A 23,312-nucleotide genomic window follows, 5' to 3' on the forward strand; every position below is an offset into this window, starting at 1 on the left:
GTACCAGTGTAGGTAAGATAGTAAAAAGTTCTACGAGTATATATCTATACTATATTATAAAAGAAATAACCTCTTTTATTCATGGAATGTGTTAAAAATATGTAATATGTTCACTTAGCACCTCTTAAAATATTTCAACATACACTATCCTATATCATTAATGATTAATTTACACTACCAATCCTTTATTCTTTAATATATTTTCATTAATCATTTACATCAATTATCCACACCACTCAACTCCGTCTCCACCACCAACACTCGGCCCCCCATTACAACGGCATTGTCACGACCACCATCGCATTGCGCGGGTAACGTGCTAGTCTTAATAAAATGACTTCTGTCTTCTATCTTTATTTATAAAAAAGGAGAAATTTGATCCAGCTTTTACTTGTTAAAAAAAAATACTCGTAGTAGTTAGATATGCAAATATTTTTTGTAAGATATATTCGTTTTGAACTTTCCACATAAACCATGTCGGCTCAAGATCTTTGAGGGTTTTAAATAAGATCAAATTAAAATTTAAGGGTCTAGTTCATTAACATACTAAGACTATCTCCAATGCTAAAGACATCCTTAACTGTTCTTGAGTTGCCACATCATATCCTTACAAATCCTTATACATCTTTACAAATCTTTCAAATCTTATAATTTTATCTCCAACCATACAAACATCCTTACATATCTTTTTACCTTCACTAAAAATAAAAATATATTAGGTAAGGACAAATAAGGGCATCTTTCAAAAAAACATTAGTTTTGGAGAAGCTTCAACGGCAAAGATATCCAAGGGCACCTAAAGGCATCCAAAGTCACCCCATTGGAGATAGCCTAATTAAGGTAACCAAAAAAAGAAAAATAAAAGGTAGCTCATCTTATGTTGTTGAACTACTAGTAAAAAATATGTAGACGTTGACGCAAAAATCAAAAAGAGTGTTATTGCAATGCAAATTTTATTCAACATGATAAGCAGCCCACTGTGACATTTTCGCCTATATTATTCATTTAACGTGCAACAGTTAAAATCAATGTATGTGTGCCCGGTTTAAATGCTCTCACCCAATCGAACCTAGAAAGTCAAAAATCCTATGAAAAATGACCCCTTTGGATCATAATTGGCATGTCTATCACAAAATTTGATCAATATAACATTCGTTTACATGTATCTCTATATATATATATATATAATTCTTTATCTCAAAGTGATGATGTGACATATCTCTTTGTTCGCCACATCATCTTTTTCCTACGTGTCATGTTTATAGACTCCATCTCTATATACTTGACACCTCAACATCTTATGTGGCGTTATGGCATTGTATCTAAACATATGGCATTGCATCTAAACATATGGCATTGCATCTATACACTTTAAATAACAAATAAAAAATAAGCATAAAAATCTAGCGACGGGTATCGAACAAACAACCTCCCAATTGCCTAGCAAAGTGTATAACCATTTAAGCCAAGATGAAGTTTGTTAATTTATTTTAAACCTATTTTCTATAAATTGTTATCTCCATTATGCGTCATACATACCAAAATAAATAACATATATAAAGTACAAGAATAAACAAAACATGTCCAAGTTACTTCCATATATAAAGTCGATTATATAAATCAATCAATAAATTAATATTAATCTCCATATATATCTACCAATATATATATATAACAAGGTCCTAAATTCATTCCTAAACAAATAGGAACCTTTGGATGAACTTCATATTTGATTTATAACCGTTAGATCAAATTTAATTATTTCATCTTTATTAAATGACAATATTAATACTTATACTTTATATGATTAGACAAAAAATCCCCATTTACATCTTGAATTAAATATAATTATTGTTACTTATTAATTTCAAAAGAATTAATAATTTTGTTCATGCATGAGCTTTTTTTAAGGTAATATATATGTGAATACTTACTGTAGAAGACTCAAACTATTATTATTAATTTACCATTATCATTATTCTATACATATTTATAATATCTTTCTTTTATTCTATACATATTAATAATATCTTTCTTTTAATATACTAAAATATGTTTCCACAATATATATGTATACATATATATATATGTTTTAGATAAAATAAACAAGTATTAGAGTAAAACAAATAAAACGATAGGTTTTCCTCCCTTGAGAATCACCGTGCATCATGAAAATCATTGTGTATCAATTACTTCGTGAATTTTCGTGCATCAATTTAAACATGATCTAAAGGTTAAGAACTTGTCTTATTTGTTTTTTTAATACTTATTTTACAATACTCAACCCCTATATTATATATAACAGAGTTTTAAATTCTTTTATGGAGAAGCAAAGATCATTAGATGAGTTCAAACTTTTAATTACATCATCACGTAAAACGAAAATTTTAAGATACCATATACACTCTAATAACTTATCGATCAATATAACTCTCTTTTTCAAGTTGATTTTAAAAATGGTCCCCTAAAAAAATTTGGTTAACGAAGGATTTAGTCATATTATCAATGATCGTGTTGAAAACGCCGAGTTTAGCTCAGGTGAGTATCGACTTTCAGAACATCAACTTTTAATATCGATATACAATGTTGGAGTATCTGGTGATGGAGAAATTGCGCTCTATTAAACAAAATAAAATAGTTATCAAAGTTAATGATATATAATTTAGCTTGCACATATTTTGTCTGCATAACTATTGTGATTATATTATAAAAGAATTTGAAAAAAATATAACGTTTTTACATACAACTATATTATCAATGTACTGTATATTTAGCCAAATAAAGAAAAAACCCTTTCTTCAAACTTTTTTTTTTAATTATTATTAAAAATCAAAACAATTCAAGATATTTACTCTAACAATAAAGAAAATTATCTCAAAACTAATGTTACCAACATTAGTAATGTGCTTCCAAAGAAGAGGCTTATGACAGCGAAGATGACGTTTGTATGTATTTTTATTTATTAATATATTTTAGGAACAAAATTACAAATATATGTTTAAATTTTTTTGCATTGTATTAAATTTGAAGTGAGGTCTCGTCCATGGTTATATTTCGTAAGTTTTGCACAGTTATTATAGAAAGATATCTAGACTCCATACTAATGAATTGCCTATGGTGGATTTTAACTCGACAATTCAAGAATAAATGTTCCTTGGAGTATTTAGGATGCATTATTTTTCTCTATTTCGATTAATTAAGATCACACTTTTTTTGGGTGAAAGAGGTATATTATGGGGTCGAACTCGAGAAATGAAATGTAATGGATCAACTTGAAAGATTTTGTCAAGTAAAGATGTGGGTGGTTTAGGTTTTGGTGGTCTAGATGCTCTTAATTTAGCATTTACGTACAAATGGATATGACATGTGGTTCAAAATTTGGATGTCGTTAGAGGTAAAATCATCAATGTATTTCAAGTCTTCGTTCCAAGATAAAACAAATAGTAGTAGTATTTGGGCGAATATATCTTCCTCATTCTCTCACGTACACTCCATTGATAGCCCCTTAAGATGTTATTAAGGAACATTTGCGAATGAAAATAAGACAAGATTCTTAGATGATCATTGATTTGATTGTGGCAATCTCGCAACTGAGTGGTCTAGAGAATGTGTCATGTGTGATATTTTTGATGATATGACATGAAAATTCGAATGACATCGAGATATTTGTGGTGGCATGGATGAACAATAACTTTTGACATTGGATAATTTATTGAATCAGTAAAATTTTTAATAGCAATACAATAAATGTTTGTTGAATTATCAAGGTTAAAAAGAACGGTTAATTAAGTCAAATTGAACATTTAAACTTGTTAATAGTTACTTAAGAAAATTGTATTTTTGATGATATACTAGCTTATAACCCCGGGTAATACCCGTGCATATTAAATATATTAAGGTTATGAGATACAAAAAAATAAACATAAAAAACAATACTATTTACATCTTTATAAAAAAAACATATAACTATGAATGCTATGATTTGAAATTTTTTTCAAAAAAGAAAAGAAAAAAAGTGACCGACACTTGGGCGAAAATGTTAGCTTTTATTATTTGTTAGAGCTTGTTTTGTAATTATGTAATAGTTATGTCCTTTGAATTAATCATGTGTAGGAACAAGGTTTGTAATATAATTAGACAAGGGCTCTTATGTAATTAGTGAGGGGGTTTATAGCAAATGTCATGCCTATAAATACCCCTCCACCATGTAATACAAAATAACCTTTTAGCCAACTTATTCCTTATTTCCTACTTTCTCTCTTACACACATAAACCTTAAACACAAATTAACATACTTTACAGAAAATGTATTTATGTAACACAAAAATGTAAAAATGTTGACCAAATTGATAGTAATTGTGTATATTATTTCGCTTACTATAGTGTTATTAATGAACTCATACTAATAAATGATAATAACTAAACACAATTATGACAACAAAAGTAAATCAGATTTAATCAATAATGTATCACATGGTTTTTAAAATCATACTTAAATGGTAACAAATGGTAACGAGTAAGTCAAATGAAAATAATAATAAAATTAGTGAGACGCCATTAAAAAATTGTATTTTTGATATACATAAATATAAAAATATATTTACCCGCGTATTACGCGGGACAATAATCTAGTTTTATAACAAATCAAAACATGACTTCATTTTGAATATACGAATTTTGTATATATTAATTGCACGACATCTGCACAATAGTGATGACGGCGTCAAATGATGTATGTAAATGTGTTTGATTCAAATAAGTTAATAGAGATTTTTATTATATAAAATATTGATAGTATAATTTAATATTAAGGGTTAGTAGTGATTTAATTTATTAAGAATAGTTCAATCAATTCGTGTGTCCTATTTTTCTTAGTTGAAAACATAAGATTATAATATTTATATAATAATATAGATTTGACTTGAGTTATCATCTAATATATGAAATAATAAGATATTAAAAACTATAGGAAAACCAAAACAAATATCACATTCTCTAATTTTTCTTATTGAAGTCGTCGAACTCGGTGTCAGAATAAAAAAAAAGTTTAATTTTTTTCTTTGAAGCGTGTTGAAACCCCCAAACAAGAAATGAAAGATATAAATGAGTTGTTTTTTTTAAAAAAAAACTATTGATATATTGAAGGATTAGTATTTTATTAATTTTGGTTAAAGTGTATTGTGGACAATCATAAGAGATACTCATACGTTTAAAAAATTAATCAAGACTATCTACTTTGCCGCTGCATTTACTTGTGATCATTACATACTTAATATGTTTATATTCATTCATTTATTGTTTATGTTAATTACATTTACTTTTCCATTCCGTTTACTCGTGATTATTACATTCGTCCATATTCTTGAATGTCCTCTTAATACTATCCCAAGAAGTAAAGGTGATGAAGGTTATCTATTATTATTAACAAAATCCCGTACAATGCGACGGTGTTTATGGCGGCGACTGTGTGATGGTGGGCGACTGTTGTTGGTAAAGAGTGTAGATAATTGATGTGAAAATAAGTAATGTAAAGAATTAATGAAAATATCTTAAAAGATAAAGGACTCATATAACTTTTAACAAGGGACACCTCTTTTATATAATACTAGCATTGTACCCGCGCAATGCGGCGGCGGTGACGGCGACGGTGGTTTAGTGGTGTTGGTGATGGGTGGTGATCGATGACATCGACAATTGGTGTCAAGTGATCTAACCGTGTAAGTTGATACAATGATGATAGTGATATTTTAGAAGATAAAGGTTTAAAGTGTAAATTAATTCATTAAAGGTAATTTTGGTAATATTTAATAACCCTTTTCATAAGGGTTGTTTATTAAGGGCAATCTAGTAATTTTTCATTTAACTATTTTCTAACCCTTTCCTAAAATAGGGGGGTGAATAATCATTATAAAGGAGTAATAGATTATATAGATGTTAATTAATTTTATGCTATACATGATCTATATTTCTTTACGTGTACTTGTGATCAGTACATGTTAATCTAACATGGTTCTTTTCTATAATTCCTTTATGTTACTAATGAATTACCTATCTGATTAAATTATTTATATACCTCATATTTTTATCCAAATGACTAATTTATTATCTCACTGAGTTGACATTGTAATAGAAAACCTCAATCAATATACACATGCTCAGAATGAGCTTAACCAGGTTTTTACACTTGAATTTATATCCACGTCTTTTTTTATGATATATAATCATCTCCTCAACTTTTAAAGTCGTTTTTGCCGTATATAATTTATGAGTAATCAATAGGAAATAGTAAGATATAAACGTGCAATGCACGGGGTCTAACCTAGTTATGTATAGAGTGAGTCAGATACAAGTAGTCCATTTTTAGCAAACCTTAGAAAGGCCTGATGGACTTGAAACTTCATGAGCCCAATGCAAAGCATATCACGACTAACGATCAGCCAGCCAGCCAGCCGGCTCGCATAGCTTATATCACAACATTCCAAAAAGTAAAAGTAAAGGGGTTAGCCTGTTAACAATCTGATTTTCCCAAAAGTAAAACCCTAATAAAAACCCCATTTATCTTTTATTTTTATATATTTGCAAGTTTGCATAATAAAAGACTTATACTAGTCGACAATTTTTCCTTCATGAATTTATGTGTGTTGCTGTCGGTGTATTTGAACTAAGTATAAGTATATATTTATGAGTTTGATTATAACCCTGTTTTTTTTATTTAAATTGTTGCAGGATAAAATCTGAAGCTAAGATGTATCTTCAATTTTACATAAATGAAAATGGTGACAAAGTTTACACCACCAAGGTTTTTTTTCTTTTTAACCTCCCTTTTCTTTCAACTTTAAATATATTACCCACTAAACTTGTCCACTTTTTAATTTTCAAAGTCAAACTTTACGAACTTTGACCATAACTATTTTTATTTGTGTTATATAATAGTTGATGAAAGTTATACAAATGAAACACACATCTAAAACACAATCAATTCATATAACTTTCATCAAATATTATATAACACAAACAAAAATATTTATAGTCAAAGTTTGTAAAGTTTGACTTTGAAAATATAAAAGTGGACAAGTTTAGTGGGACGGATAGAGTAATATTTATTAGCAAGTTTGTGTTATTACTAGTATCTTGTTTGTTACATATATGATTGAAAACAAATATAGTGGATATTATTCGGAGTTAATCTTCCATGAAGATTTTTCTTACAAATTTAGTGGATATTTATTGGTGTGAGTTTTAGGCGTTGCGTCACTAAATGTGGCTCAAAAAAGCGGCTGAATTTATCGTGTGTGTTTCTAGGAAGTAAAGTTTGTAGTGATTTTTCCTTACCTTCTTTGTTTCTGCTACTCATAGTTAGAATTGTTGAAAATGTACAGTTTGACCCCCTAGATTGGTCCTAATTTGTCTCGCCTTCCATCATCGTTTGGAAGGCCTAGGCCGGCCCTCATATATCAAAGAAAGTTGTGAAGATAGGTGATGGAACAAATCTTTGAAGGCAATAATCAGATTGGTACACATCATTAGATCAACAAGGCAGACCCAACACCATCAATAATTGAATAGCAGCTTATAAAAATAATCGTCAACCTCTTAACGTGAACAAGATTCTGTTTTTAGGTCTATTTCTTGGTTAAAGGATATGGTGTATATGGCTTCCTGTGTGACATTACATATAGCAGTGTTAGTTTTTTAGTAGGTTAGTCATATCTATTTTTTCTTGGACTAATGTAGGTTCCAGGTTTTCAGTTTCTTATAGAGGAGATAATTTTGTTGAATGCATAAACAATAAAAGATAGGATTATTAGAAATGCAAAACATGGTTTCTAAAAATGTCAAGCATATGTAAAAGAGGACCTATTCCAGATGTTAAAAAAGTTACCCTCTGCTAGAGTTGATACAGTGTGATGTTTAATAGATGAATGAAACTCACTCTAGGAGGTAATAGGTACTTTATTACTCATTGTGATGGATTGATCAAGCTGGTTGCTAATGATAGGATCATTAGTTGTGTGGTTTCACGAGTCCATATGTCATATGTGTTATGGAAAGGCAGGAAACCGAACCTGGACTACCCAAGGTTCATGTATGGTCAGCTTATAATTGTGCTCTTATACTATTGGTCAGTCTTAGGAGCCTCAACTACTGAAAGTGTTTTTTTTTTTTTGGATACGCCAATCGCAGACTAAGAATCATGGATTGATATAGAATCTGGAGACACAAACTTCTTTGAAGATGAATTTTTAACTGATGTGTTAGTAGTTTATGCTACCTTGAGTTCATTTTGTAGTAAAACTTTAAGAAAGATAATGAACCACGACATATTACCAAGGCTAATAAGAGAATACCTGGGGACCATATTCTTCTTTTACGTGAAGTCATTTAGCTAGTTTAACTGAAACTTGCTATAACTGCATAAAAGTTTTGGGAGGAAATTCTGCTTGATTTTTATGCAATTCGTATATATCCCAGTCCATCAATATATTGTGTTAATGCAACCTTCAATCATAGGCTTGCAGTTCTGCATCAATCGATTGTGTTAATGCAACATTTTATTATAGACTCACATTTCTGTGCAATAATAGTGCGGTTCTTGCATTATCTGATTAGGTGAATTCAAGCTTGTTTTCTTACTCCTTTTACAGATGCTAATACATGTTCGTGTTTTATGTAAATAGAGTTTTGAGGCACTAAATTGATCATTTTTTTTTATGGATGTGCAGAAAGAATCACCTACTGGATTAGCCACACAGTCTGCTCATCCTGGTACATTTTTATATCTATCACGTATATGTAGGCTGCTGCATGTGTTTTAACCAAATGACAACATGATTACTTTCAACTTTGCTTAAATTGACTTATAGAGGAACTGCTGGGTTCAATTTGATGACCACATAAGGGTGGTCATCACATTGAGATACTCGATTAGGAGTATTCTTTTTAAGAGTAGCTCTATATGTTAGTATATTAAACGTTTTGATTATCTAAAAATGTTGGCTGGTCAACTGGATCTGTTTTCTACTTTTCTTTTTAAGTTTACGTCCGTTACCCGGCCATTATTGTTGAATGTAACACATCTACATAACATTACTTTTGGTGATGGACTCTTGATTTTTCTTTCAATTGCAGCTCGGTTTTCACCGGATGATAAGTTCTCAAGGCAAAGGGTTCTCTTGAAGAAGCGTTTCGGCTTGCTGCCAACCCAACATCCACCCCGCAAGTACTGAGCAGTTCTGCTTTCTTGGATGCCGCTTATTGTGTGTGTAGGCTTGGGTATTCCAAATAGTTTAGAGGGTACTAGCTAGTGTTGTTGAACTGTGGCCTATTCTAAACATGGATGGTTTGTTTTCATTAGTTTTAAGCCGCCTAGTGTTCATTTGTAGGGTGCAACTTTTGTTGATGTGACTATGTATGTAAACATGATATGAATTAGTATTAATTGCAGTTCTGAAGTTTGCTTTAAATATGTTCATTAGAAGTTATCAGTAGCGCAAAAGGTTGATTTTGATTAATAATGCGTAATTGCTTACTTTTATCAAGCAACGTTCTGGGCAAGTTAATATTACTCATTGTTGCAGTATAGTTTCTCTTGTGCCTCATCACCGGACATACTTACTTTACTGTATAATATTACTTCATTGGACAATGTATTTTACCACGTTTCATATGCACCTTGAGACCCTTGTCAAGTTTTTACCTCCATGTGTTGCATCCTAACAGAGCTCGTCAAAGATATTATTATTGAATGTGGTTTCTTGTGTTTTGTGGAAACTATGATTTTAGTTCTTCATTGTTTATCATTAATCATTAAATTTGTTTGTTTATAAATTCTATCATATGGGACTTCTATAGAGATGGTTTGATTGTTAATTTTCTACTTATCAGCAGAAGCATAAATGCTTTTGATGAAATTAAATCAGTTGTGACATGCCTGCAAAGAAAGAGGCAATTATGTGCACCTACATTCTTCATCTTGAATTGGTGAACCAAGTCTCTCCTCATACAACAGTAATAATATCATATAAGATGATGAAGATATACTTAAACAACACTGTTTCATAAATCATGTCCCATAAAAGTATCAAAAATTATGTACCACCTCTCTCGGAGTTTGCTTTAAAATGTAAAAGACTTCTCTTCAATATGAATACCAAGTTTTCGCATCTGGGTGAGTGTACTAAAAAAAATGTGCCTGTACGTAACTATATGTGTGATAATTATGGTCTTGGCAAGAACATAATCTCCAACCAACATCACTCCACTACTCAACTAAGGGGAAAGTGGAAAAAGAAACATACAACAGGAAATTGATGGAAAACTTGAGCAGGTAGCAAAAGATTTGAAGTTGGACAAGTTTGAGACTCCTACGAAGATTAAGCTTCCATGGACTCCTGTATTAGGATTGGTAACAGTTGCACTTAACTTAAAGAAGGAACACGTGAAGGCCAAATTCAAGGATGATCTAGAAAAGCTCTAAGGCTGATACTACTACACCTTTTGCGTTTTCTTTTGTGGTGTAGTTAGGAGAAAGATTCGATGTCACTTTAGTATTTATCGGTTTCTGCTTCTTTTATATTTTGTATAAGACGTTGATCTTGTACACGACTCATGATTGCTTGCCAGTTTATACGTACAAAACTCCACTTTTCTAACGATTCAAAGAAATGACAAAATATTTTGACATTTATATGCCCAAGTAAAATTCAATGAGCACAATGTTTGCCGCAAGACAAATACAAAATATTTTGATATTTATATAATTTTCCCAAGTAAAATGGACTAAATCTCTTTCCCCATTTGTGTTACTCGGATAGGGTGAGTTTTTTAATTTGGAAGAATTGCATATATACCCAAGGATATCCGGATATCTTTTGACCGTTTGTGAATCTTTTTCTCAACTACTCTCGAAATGTTTACCAGTGAAGGTTTGAACACAAGATCCAGCTCACAACAGAGAACTTCATGACATACTTGATAACACGCTGTTTTAAGGGAAACAAAAAATACAAGACGTTTCAAAGCAACAATTACCATACAAAACCTACCTAATTAACGCTAACATAACTATTTGATAACAACCTTCTTTACATAAGCAACGATACTACGATAGTACTTTTAACTTTCCATCAATAATTAATTTTCTTAACATATCTCAAATTGTAGTTTCAACTAACTATTGTGAATCTCGATTTGTGTTATCATTGATATTATTCGATTTTACTAGGCTGGTCTGGTTAAGTTATTAAATCTAAGATCCTAGTTTTGCACGAATTTTCCTCTACCTATTTAAATTTACATCTAAATTGCAAGTTGTATACAATGATATTTGATACATATTTGTTGGATCGTGGTATTATTTTGTTATCATTGGCTGCTATTACAGCTATGTTATATCGTAGTATGTTGCTTATTGATTGCCCACTTATACTGTTTTCGATAACCATGATATGAGACGCCTGTTGATGATACCTGCTTCAATGCGCGGGTACCATACTAATATTATATTAGATAAAAAACACTTTATTTTCAAAAGTGTTGAAAAATATGTAATATTTTCACCTAACATTCTTTAAAATATTTTCACATGCACTAACATAAATGATTAAATTACACTCTCAATTCTTTATTTTTTAATATTTCTTAATTAACCATTTAAATCAATTACTGTTACATCAATTGTCCACACCACTCGACTCCGCCTCCACCATCAACAGTCACTCCCACCATCACACCGTCTCCACAACGTGGCAGCCGCATTGCGCGGATACCATGCTAGTTTATATTCGATTCAAATCAAATTTAAGGAGTCCATGTTTTTAGCAAATCTTAAAATGCCTGATGGACCGAATACTTTTTGAGCCCAATGGACTTAAAATCACAACATTCCAAGAAATAAGTAAAACCCTAATTAAAACCCCAAATCACAAACCCTACACCCATTTTCCCCACAGACTTCCTTCGTCTTCATCTTCTAATCAAGGTAATTAATTTATATATATATATATTATATGTGTATTCGAAGTAAGGACAATTATACTTCTTCTCGAGGTTAGAGAGACTGTTGCCAGTGTATTTGAACTAAGTATAATTATATATTTATGAGTTTGATTATAACCCTGTTTTTTTTTTTTATTTAAATTGTTGCAGGATAAAATCTGAAGCAAAGATGTATCTTCAGTTTTACATAAATGAAAATGGTGACAAAGTTTACACCACCAAGGTTTTTTTTTCTTTTTAACCTTCCTTTTTCTTATAACTTTATATATATTAATATTTATTAGCAAGTTTGTGTTATTACTAGTATCTTGTTTGTTATATATATTTATATATATATATATATTATTGAAAACAAATATAGATACACAGCACAAATAGTTTTTACACATTTTCCACTATATAGGTTCTGGGTTTTCAGTTTCTTACAAAGAAAATAATTTTATAGAATGCATAAAAAAAAGATAGGATTGATTATTAGAAGTGCAAAACATAATTTCTGAAAATGTGAAGCATATGTAAATGAGGAACTTTTTCCATGTGTTGAAAAAGTTACAACTCTGCTAGAGTTTATACAGTATGATATTTACTTGATGAATGAAACTCACTCTAGGAGGTAATAGGTAATTTATTACTCAGTGTGATGGATTGATCAAGTTGGTTGCTAACGATAGGATCACTAGTCGTGTGGTTTCACGAGTCCGTATGTGTTGCAAATAGGCAGAAAACCTAACCTGGACTTTCCAAGGTTCTTGTATGGTCAGCTTAATTGCCCCCTTATACTATTAGTCAATGTTAGGAACCTGAACTACTGAATTTTATTTTTTTTAAATACGCCAATCGCAGACTAAGAATCATGGATTATCATAGAATATAGAGACATAAATTTCTTTATGATAAATTTTTAACTGACGTGTTAGTAGCTTATGCTACCCTGAGTTTATGTTGTGGGCTTGTGGTAAAACTTTAACAAAGATTAATGAAGCACGACATATTACCAAGGCTAATAAGAGAATACCCGGGGACATATTCTTCTTTTGTATGGAACGTGATATAACTGCACAAATTTTTGCGAGGAAATTCACTTGATCTTTATGCAATCCTGGATTGCCCTAGTCCATCAATATATTGTGTTAATGCAACCTTTAACCATGGACTCACATTTCTGCATCAATCTATTGTGTTAATGCAACATTTTATCATAGACCCACATTTCTGCAATAAAATAGTGTGGTTCGTGCTTTGTTTGATTATGTCTGAGTTCAAGCTTGTATTCTTACTCTTTTAACAGATCTGATACGTGTTCGTGTTTTATGTATGTAGAGGTTTTGAGGCCCTTCATTGATGATTATTTATTTTTGTTGGTGTGCAGAAAGAATCACCAACTGGATTAGCCACACAGTCTGCTCATCCTGGTACGTTTCTATATCTATCATGTGTATGTAGACTGCCGCATGTGTTTTAACCAAACTACAATATGATTTCTTTCTGGTATCACGTGGACTTATGCATACTTGTGAACTTGCTAAAATTTAGCTAAAAAGGAACTGCTTGGTTTAATTTGATGATCATAAAGGGTGGTTGTCACATTGAGATACTTGACTAGGAGTTTTTTTTTCTAGTGTAGCTCTCTTTGTTGTATTAAATGTTTTAATTATCTAACAATGCTGACTGGTCAACTGATCTGTTTTCACATTAAATTTACGTCGTTACCCGACTATCATTGTTGAATGTAACACATCTACTTAAACATGATTTTTGGTGATGGACTCTTTACTTTTCTTTCAATTGCAGCTCGGTTTTCACCAGATGATAAGTTCTCAAGGCAGAGGGTTCTCTTAAAGAAGCGTTTTGGCTTGCTGCCAACCCAACAACCACCTCGTAAGTACTGAGTAGCTCTGCTCTATTGGATGTCATCCATTGTGTGTGTAGGCTTGGTCATTCTAAATGGTTTACAGGGTACAAGTCTTGTTGAACCGTGGCTAAGTTCAATTATGGATGGTCTGTTTTCATTAGTTTTAAGCTGTCTAGTTTTCATTTGTAGCGTGCAACTTTTGTTGATGTGACGATATATGTAAACATATGAATTAGTATTAATTGCAGTTCTTGAAGTTTGCTTTAAATATGTTCATATTTAGAAGTTGTCACTAGTACAACAGGTTGATATTTGATCATTAATGCCTGATTATTTATTTTTATCAAGTAACACTGTTTTTTTAGTGAACTTACATCCTTAATTTAACATCTGCTGAGCTCATTTTTATCAAACAGATGAAAAGAATCATAGCTATGAGAGTGATTATGTTACAAAATGATGTTATTTTTGACACAATACCTGACAGTCTGACACCCAGGGAAATGTGTCCTTAGCTGAACGGCTTAGCTGAGCGTTTCTAACAAATTCCTTAAATAAATCTCTTCATATCTCTGAACTCATGATTATTGCAGTATAGTTTTTCTTGTCTCGTTATAGGACGTACTCACTTTTTTGTCTAATATTAACTTCGTCGGACAATGTCTTTTGCTTCGTCCATGCGTTTTGTCGTCAAGTTGTCATCTCCATGTGCGTCATCCTCACACAACTCGTCGTATATATTATTATTGAAGGTGGACGTGTTTTGTCTAAACTGTGATTTTAGTTCTTCATTGTATATCGTTAATTGTTAAGATTCCTTGTTTATGAATTGAATATCATACAGGGCTTCCATAGGGATGGTTTATTTGTTAATTTTCTACATATCAGCAGAAGCATAAATATTTTTGACTTCAATTATAGATGAAATTAGTTGTGAAATGCCTACAAAGAAAGAGGCAATTTTGTGAACCTAAATCCTCCATCTTGAATTGTGAACCAAATCTTTCTCATCAAACAGTAATAAAATCATATAATAAGATGATAAAGATATACCTAAACAGTGGTTCATAAATCGTGTCCTCATAAAAGTAACCAAACTTATGAACCACTCTCTTGAAGTTTGCTTTAAAACGTAAAGACTTCTCTTCGACATGAATACCAACTTTTTGTTATCTGGTTTAGTGAGTGTACTAAAGAGATGTGCCTGTACCTATATGTGTGAGAATTAGGGAAGCCGAAAGGCGCTGAAAGCACCTTATGGTCTTGGCAAGATCATAATCACTAACCAACATAGGGCTCCACTACTCAACTTAGGGGAAACTGGAAAAATAGGAACACGCAACAGGAAATAGAATAGCTTGAGATAATTTGGAAGGACTTTATTTAAAAAACTGTAATTAGCCCAGTAGATTAGTTTTGGGCTTTGGGTTTGGATAAGATGGTTTGAACTACACAACGGAATAGGCCCACGTATAACGTTTGGTTTGTTCAACCTTTTTCAAACATTAATTTGATGTAGACTAGCCGTGTAGATAATCATGATGTTAGTTTTAGTTGAATACCAAATATTCAGTCACTTTGCATCATATTTAGTGTAGCAATTGTCAAAAAGTTATTAATTTTTTTTTACCTTAATCATATATTGATTAGTTTCTATAAAATTGGAATGTTGAAAACAGAATTGAAATTTAAGTTGTGAAAAATGTTCTAGTAGAAATCAAACTCGAGGTAAATATTTGGTGTTGTCATCGGAGAGAAACCGGAATTTGGTGCAGATAGATTCTTTTTTAAAAAAAGTTTTCATACACCAAATTTAGTGTGATGAATAGTGTACACGTTGTAGATGCCCTTAAGCCAAGACTTTGTTTTAATTTACAGCTTTTTTGTATCAACGATTTCCCCAAAGTGGCATTCCAATAATAGAAATATTTACTGCAGATTCAACTTTCAAATTCTTGTGTTATTTTTGTACCTTCACTGTTTGTATTCTATATTTAGTACAATTACTTAATATTTTAATTTCTTTGTTCTGCCATTTTCAGCCTGGCCATCCCGTTGATCACATCATGTACATTTTTGCAACCTCATTTTTGGCAATTTGATCTTACTTATGGCTTCATTGTTTTATTTTTAGAGACTGCCATTTCTAAATTGGCTAAGGTGTACTAGTTTTGAGATCTAAACATCGGTTTGGTGTTCACGAACCACATATACATATCGATTGCTTCTAGTTTTGCTTCTTAGGGACTTGGACAAAATAACCGACTGACTGCACATGATCATCGCTTTATTATAACAAAGGGTTCATCTGATCGCCTTTTAGTAAGATACCAACATTCCTTTAGTATGAAAGACTTAACGGTCCAGTATATACCAAGAATACGATAGTTGTTAAAATTTGTATGCTAACATTTGGAAGGAAAGTTTCTAATGGAATCAAATGAATGTATATGTCTTTTCTATAACTATTAGAAGTTCAGTGTACATATGTGTAGTGGCATGTGCGAAAGGTATTATTGTGCATCACTTCTGGACTTTATTCAAATTAGCTAATAAGTCATTTAGTTCTAAGGAAGAAGAAGTTATTGTCTCTTCTCAACCGGTAAAAATACAAAGAGATAATATATGGGTTCCACTTGTAACGAAACGTTTACGTCTGTCACTATTGAATGTGATGAGATTTCATCCCCGAGATCATTGTCCACATGCCAAGTGGCATTTGCCATTCAAGCCGTGAATGAGTAAGTCAGGTATGCGTTATCCACAACTCCTGTTCCTTTCTCATATAAGCAATTTAGCGTGTCTTTGTATATAAGAGTTCGTGACAAGTAAACATATTTTCTGGTATTCATGTTATCGTATATATGACTAAATGATGATTCGTTTATTAATCATGAGTTTTATCTGCCTAGATTCGTTACAATCATTGACTATTTTACTCAATTGACATCATCAAACTAATCTGACTTAGTAATCTAGGAATATTGTTAACTTTCTCCTAATATATGTTCATGCTGACATATTAGAAATCTATTGTTTATTTTACTCTTTTGTCTTTAATGACCTAGTCTTAGAGCTGACTGGGGCATGCCCATAACTGGCTTTAGAGGTGGCAAAATGGGCAAGTTGTGGAGGTTGCAATCCGTTCAAATAAGAAAGTTAGGACAGATTAGAACGGGCCGGGTTGGTTGACCATTCAACACATTTAGTTTTAAGCATTAGTTAAATACACGAAACAACTATCTGAATAGTGATCCATGTTTTATCAATCAAAAAAGACATCCCAGTTTGATTATTAACTTGGCTAGTATTTTTAGTTTTGAACATTCGACCCGTTCTAGATTAAATATTACCCAACGTTACCTTCCATATCATCGACCTTGCTTCATCTAGTCTTAGACTTGGTCTATGATGTTGATTATGTGTTGCTGATCAATGCAAACCCAAGTTCTGTTACTCGAGTTCCTGTGGTCAAACCTGACCGTTGACTGGGCCTGCAGTGGCCATAATATGGGCTTTGGCAAGAGCAGAGAAGAATGTGTGTGTGTGTGTGTGTGTTTTGGTGGGGAATCCATTTTGAGTATTCGTGAAGGGTTTTGTTGTCAATCAAGGAAACCTATCAATTAAACTTGCATTTCACCATCACATTATTGAAATAATTTAGATATACTTGCAAAAGTAATCTATCAGCTTAATATAGACTCAACATTTTCTTCTAATTATTTCTAGAGTAATTTTGGTTTTTCATATTTACCCGGCTGCCATCTAATCATTGGTTATGTTCGGCAAAATTAGCTAAATGCAGAAGCTTTTATATTTATCTAAATCTAAATATATAATATATAACTGTTGGATAAGTAACTAGCTAGAGCTGAAGTTATAAATGTCATATAAGTAGTTATGCTCAAATTATTTTTAACAAAACAAAAAATATACTTGAAGAAATATCTTATTCTGTTGAAGCTTACATATTCCAGCAGCTCTTAAATGTTTTCCTCTAAATAAATTTTTCTATCAATATGAGATTGAGCTTTAATTTGAAAAGCAAAAGTTTTATCTCACAGCCAATGTGATGTTAGCCACAAAATCACAAAACCAGTGGCCGACAAATTGAAGTAACATGAATATCTCCGGCATTCAGTCCATTTCCATCAGCCGGCCGGTGGGAGCTAGAAGTACTTTGAGATATGTTTGGTGTTTCTTTCATCCATTATTCGGGTGAAGTACACAGTTCAGTCCCTAGCATGGATGATATTAGGAATAGAGTAGATTTGTTAAGGATATAAACTGTTTAGTTGGCCGTTTTTTTTTATAAAAAAAAGTAGATTTGTCGTTCGAAAAAATTAAGTGACAACATACCAAACGTACTCAATTCCTCTAGTATATTGTCTACTGCAATTTACAAACTCTTGTTGGCATCAAAAAATGATGATGTGCTAATTTTTTTTTTTTTTTGGCTGTAAACTACTATATGAGTAGAAAATACAATAATTAAACATCTTATAAAACGTAGGCCTTTTTTTAGATATATATATATACTTGGTTTAAGATACATGTAAAACTTTATAACATGATCTACACTGTAGTTTTATCAACAAAATTACACGGATAGGGTGCAAAATATGATTGAATGAAGAAAGTGAAAAAGAATCTTGGATGGCGTATGCATGTTTGCAATGTATATTCAACAAAAGAATTTCAGAATATGCTTTTAGACCCGCCACCTCAAAGAGTGAAGCGTATTCAGAGATAGCGATGTAACATACTACAACCAATACATATAATCCTTTTCTTAATTTCCATCGTATATAAAATAACTTTATTTTACATAACGGACTTTTAAATTTTGTTTCCTTTTGAATTTCTTTTTAATATGCCACTCTTATGAGATTAAATTTCAGCTTTTGACTCTCATTTTTAAGCTGTATGTCTCTCATTACTTAAGTATCATCACGGGAAGATATACAATAGCTTTAGATCAATAGTACGGAGTAGCTTTATAATATATCTACAAAAATAAGTCTAAAAATTAAAATTACGCTAACACACTCCCAAAAAATTTATTCAAATAAAGTTGTCAAGTAATGAATAATCAAAGCTAATATATGGAACAAGCTAGTGAAGGGACCTCACTAGATACAGTCCTTTGACAAAATGTTTAAAATATGTTCCGTAAAAATGTTAACTAGCTCATTGATAAAAATCTTGACCTAGTAAAATCAAACTGAATTAGTCTCATCATATTCCTCACATTTGTGAAAATGAATGATCGAGCGGTTTTCGAAAGTCCTGTGTTTCATCATAGACATTCGTGTAATTGTGAATGTATTTTTGTGAAGTTGGAGGATGAAGATTATGTTTCGGTAGACACGCAATTTTTAATTTTTTACTTCTATAGAGGAGCCACTTCACTCAATATGGGTGCTCTTATGGAATTAGGGCTTTTTTTTTTTTTTTTTTTTTTTTTTTTTATCATAAAGCTATATATGATGTGTTTACTCATTTTGTATGATCTTTCGTTAGGTGGGTCTTTTTGATCAAGATATATTTGTTTCTGGTTATTAGTTATAGTCATGATGGAATGTCTTATATGGCTAGCTATATGAGAATTGAGAAAGGCTTTCATATTGGTATTTAGTAAAGCTTGGGATGTATTTTGAGCTTTACTGAATATTTCGTTCACTTACACCCAGGTGTTAGCTAGCTTTTCTAGCTCCGGATATATAACCCAAAAATATAAAAAACTTTCTTTATTTACGTACCGTTTATATATTCGATAACATAAATTTTATTTTGTGTTCTTTATGTGATCAAGATTAGTCTTCCTTATTTAGATGATCCATAGTCTTTGTCATTCCTAGCACGGCACTCGATGCGTTGGTCGTGACGGTGACGGTGTGAAAATGGGGGCGACTGTTGGTGGTGAAGGCGGCAATGAGTGTTATAAGTAATTGATGTAAATGGTTAATATATATATATATTTTAAATAAAATAGTATAGATAGATATATAAAGTTTAAGGTTTTGCTTAACGAAACTTTTAAAACGCTAGTTAAGATGCATCAAATAGTTATATATTTACCATATAATCTCACGGGGCGTATTTTTATACGGAAAGGTATAATTTTCTACTCATGTTAAGTGCAACCTATTTTTCTAAAGTTTATTATACTTAGTATAAATATTTCTAAAAGTGGTTAAACGTTTTAACCAAATAGCATAATTTTGTCTGCCTGAAATTAAATTTATAAATAGATGATATTAGCCAAGGTCTTGAGTTTGATCCCTAGGGATGACAAGTTTTGGAGTTTTTTCCTCCGAATACTTGTAACGGCCCATGGTCAACATCTCGTTGTCTAAGGTACGTGCAAGGCTTCACCATTTTACGATGAGGTTTCTCTGATTTCACATACCGACTGAACGTTTGAAAAAAAAATGATATTAAATAAACAACAACAAAAAAAAGTATTTTGCAAAAAATCAAAGTGACTATTGCCTTTTGAAAGTAGCTTTTCTGTTTCATCTAAAATAATTTTTTTAGCCCACAATCGGATATATAAATAGTTACCTAGAACATCAAAAGCGAAATTTTTTATCGTTTTCATCCCATACTGAAAATTTGCAATTAAAACAAAATGAAAATCTATATTTTATGTATAAATTATGATAATATTGCTATCAAAGAATTTTAAAATGTCACAATCGGAGTGATTTCTGTTTTTTTTGTATTAGCTCACGTGTAGAGGATACACAAACTTTTTTATTATGTAGTAATTAGTAACATAATAATTTTCTTCTTTCCTATCAAACTATTTGATAATGGATACTACTAAAGCTTCATGTAGCTATTTTTTAGAGTTTTCTAGTTGGATTTCTGAATCTAGAGACGAGGATGAGATTGAGATGCATGCATCGTACTTTTGTCCAAACACCACTAATTCATATTTTATTATGATAACTAACAACAAAACACTAGCACACAAGATACAAATATATATCATCCATTTTCTCTTTTCTAAGTTATAGGCTATGATGCTTATTTTCTTAAGTTATAGGCTATGATTCTTATTCTTTTTAAGGTATTATATCTCAAGTAATATAGTCGTTGCCTAGAAAATTAACGTTATTGATATATAAGATTGTTTGAAATTGAACACAATGAAATTATTTTATTATTATTTTCTTTTAATTGTGAGTGTCTTACTCGTTTTGCAAGCAGGCTAATCCTAAAAACTGATTTGTTTTACGAGCCTAAAGTCAAAGAAGGTGAGCCTCTAAAGCCACTAGGGTTTTTTTTTTTAAATCAAAAATTGAACTTGTGACCTAAAGTTTCACTTTTTTTTTTTTTTTTTATAAATACATCTCTAATCAATGGACCCGCTATGAAATTATTGTATGGTTAATTTATTAAAATTTATTTAAAATGGATGAAAACTAAAAATGTTTTATAATTAAGGTGTAGTTGCTGGTTGATGATCGCGGATTGATAATATGACTACAAGAATTGGTGTTATTCGTTTAGTTTTTGTAAATATATGGTATGACCACAATAATTGATGTTTTAGTATGTAGGAAGGATGAATACCAATATTTGCATTGTTGGTTCAGTTATTGAAGTTATTTAATATGACCATAAGAATTGATGTTGGCACCATTCTATGTACGTATAATATGACTATAAGAACTTTGTTGATTCAATTCTTGTAGGTATGTAATGGTTCTAAAACGCCTTTAATAGAGACTGGCCTTCTTTACTTATTATGGATCTTGAAATATACCTAAAAAAAATTAAACGTATAATTCCTTTTGTTTTTGTTTTAGTGCTTGATTAATAATTAAAATGAATCTTCACGTTGTGAACTTATTTTAAATTTTAAATTATATGATTTATATCTATCAAATATAACTATTCTTGTACATTGAATGGCAAGAAAATGACCTCTGGTATAATGTAAACTACGCTAGGACAAATAAGATATCGCGTTTCAATCGACAACCATCATAGATCTATTTCAATTCCAATTATTATATTTTGTATAGATAGATATATGAACACGAAACCCGTAGGGTCGACCCATGGTGTTTTTCGTTATAAAAGAAATATTATTTAGCTTGCTTATAGGATATAATTTTAATTTGTTGTTGGATGTACGTTCTTCATGTTACAATCACAAAATGATACGGGTATATTTTATTTTGAGAATGAATTTAGTTGACAACGATTTCACTTAATTTTGTTACAAGAATAATTAGTTGTTTCCCAATTCTAACATTAGCCAACGTTTTTACCTTTTGAGTAGAAGTTTAATTAGAGTTCAATCTTAGCCTTGATGAATTTAGAAATGTATTAGGATCATTGACGAATTACCCGATCATCACCATTCTCCACATAAACAAACCCATCATAGGTTATGTAACTATGGTGGTTTACAAACAAGTTGCCGGCCACCATAACTTTTTGATGAATGTAATAAATGAAGCTTACGAATTTTATCTACACTAAAAGTAGTTAAAATTCTAAGATTCATCTATTACTACATATATTTCACGGATATATATTCTAGTTTCATCGAAACGGTTATAACTTCAACTTCGATTTATTATGATTTTCCACCAAGTTTAATTAGCCCAATAGACATGAACCAAAACCGAATTCACTCATCTAAGTAACTGACCCCTATTCATATTTTCGAAATAGTCCGTCAAATATTTTAGAATTCCAAATAAGACATTATTTATTACCCTTTTTAACTTGTCACTCATATATAATCTAAATTTTTATTTGATTTCGTTTATGAAATCCACAAATTTTTTTACTTTGATGAACTTTCGAAAATGTAACACTGTAGTGATGCGTGAAAAAAATTTACCAATTAGGTAACGTAGAAAGCTTTAGTTCTAATTTCAATTACCAATTTTGGCCGGTCATATTTTAACAGTGTCGTGGTTTAGCATTTTAACAGTGTCGTGGTTTAGCGCCATGTCTATTTCAAAATTATTTTTGTTGAATTTTAAGTTTTAACGACTCATTAAAACTGTATTACATCAATAACCTACACTATTCATTACCGCCGTTGCTGCCGCTACCACAACCGCTACCACACCAATCGCCGCCACCACCACCACTTCCGTTGCTACCGCCCCGCGTCACCGCTACTATTACATCGCCACCACCGATGTTACCGCTGCACGCCACCACCACCCGTTATAACATTCGCGCATATCGCTTGTACCATTTTAGTGTATCTAAAATTAAAATCTTAATATATATATATATATATATATAGAGAGAGAGAGAGAGAGAGTTTCCTTATTTTGAGAACCATTATTTTTTTAAAAACATAAGAACTCTTAAATAATATATTTGTTTACATGTTTTTTTTTGTCATTCAAATGTAAAATGATATAAAAAAGTATGTTGTAGAAAAAACTTTTTTAAAAAACATTCAAAATAACCTTTTGTG

General features: G+C 31.2%; 2 protein-coding genes across 4 annotated transcripts; both read left to right on the top strand.

Annotated features, from left to right (window-relative positions):
• Positions 1-6,460: 6,460 nt before the first annotated feature.
• Positions 6,461-9,464, top strand: LOC122608162 (H/ACA ribonucleoprotein complex subunit 3-like protein). Of its 3 annotated transcripts, none has more exons than XM_043781254.1 (4): positions 6,461-6,531; positions 6,727-6,799; positions 8,724-8,766; positions 9,130-9,464. In XM_043781254.1, exons 2-4 carry the CDS (start codon positions 6,746-6,748, stop codon positions 9,225-9,227), a joined length of 195 nt encoding a protein of 64 aa, XP_043637189.1. In that variant the 5' UTR covers positions 6,461-6,531; positions 6,727-6,745; the 3' UTR covers positions 9,228-9,464. The 3 variants fall into 3 exon arrangements, with proteins under 3 accessions (XP_043637189.1, XP_043637190.1, XP_043637188.1); XM_043781255.1 differs by having other exon boundaries at positions 6,467-6,485; XM_043781253.1 differs by lacking the exon at positions 6,461-6,531 and adding an exon at positions 6,545-6,636.
• A 2,409-nt stretch (positions 9,465-11,873) lies between these two features.
• On the top strand, positions 11,874-14,117 carry LOC122608133 (H/ACA ribonucleoprotein complex subunit 3-like protein). The gene is made up of 4 exons (XM_043781224.1): positions 11,874-11,980; positions 12,148-12,220; positions 13,367-13,409; positions 13,789-14,117. The coding sequence occupies exons 2-4, from the start codon at positions 12,167-12,169 to the stop codon at positions 13,884-13,886; spliced, it is 195 nt and encodes a 64-aa protein (XP_043637159.1). The 5' UTR covers positions 11,874-11,980; positions 12,148-12,166; the 3' UTR covers positions 13,887-14,117.
• Positions 14,118-23,312: the final 9,195 nt, after the last annotated feature.

Source organism: Erigeron canadensis, chromosome 7 (genome assembly GCF_010389155.1).
Source record: "Erigeron canadensis isolate Cc75 chromosome 7, C_canadensis_v1, whole genome shotgun sequence".
NCBI lineage: Eukaryota > Viridiplantae > Streptophyta > Magnoliopsida > Asterales > Asteraceae > Erigeron > Erigeron canadensis.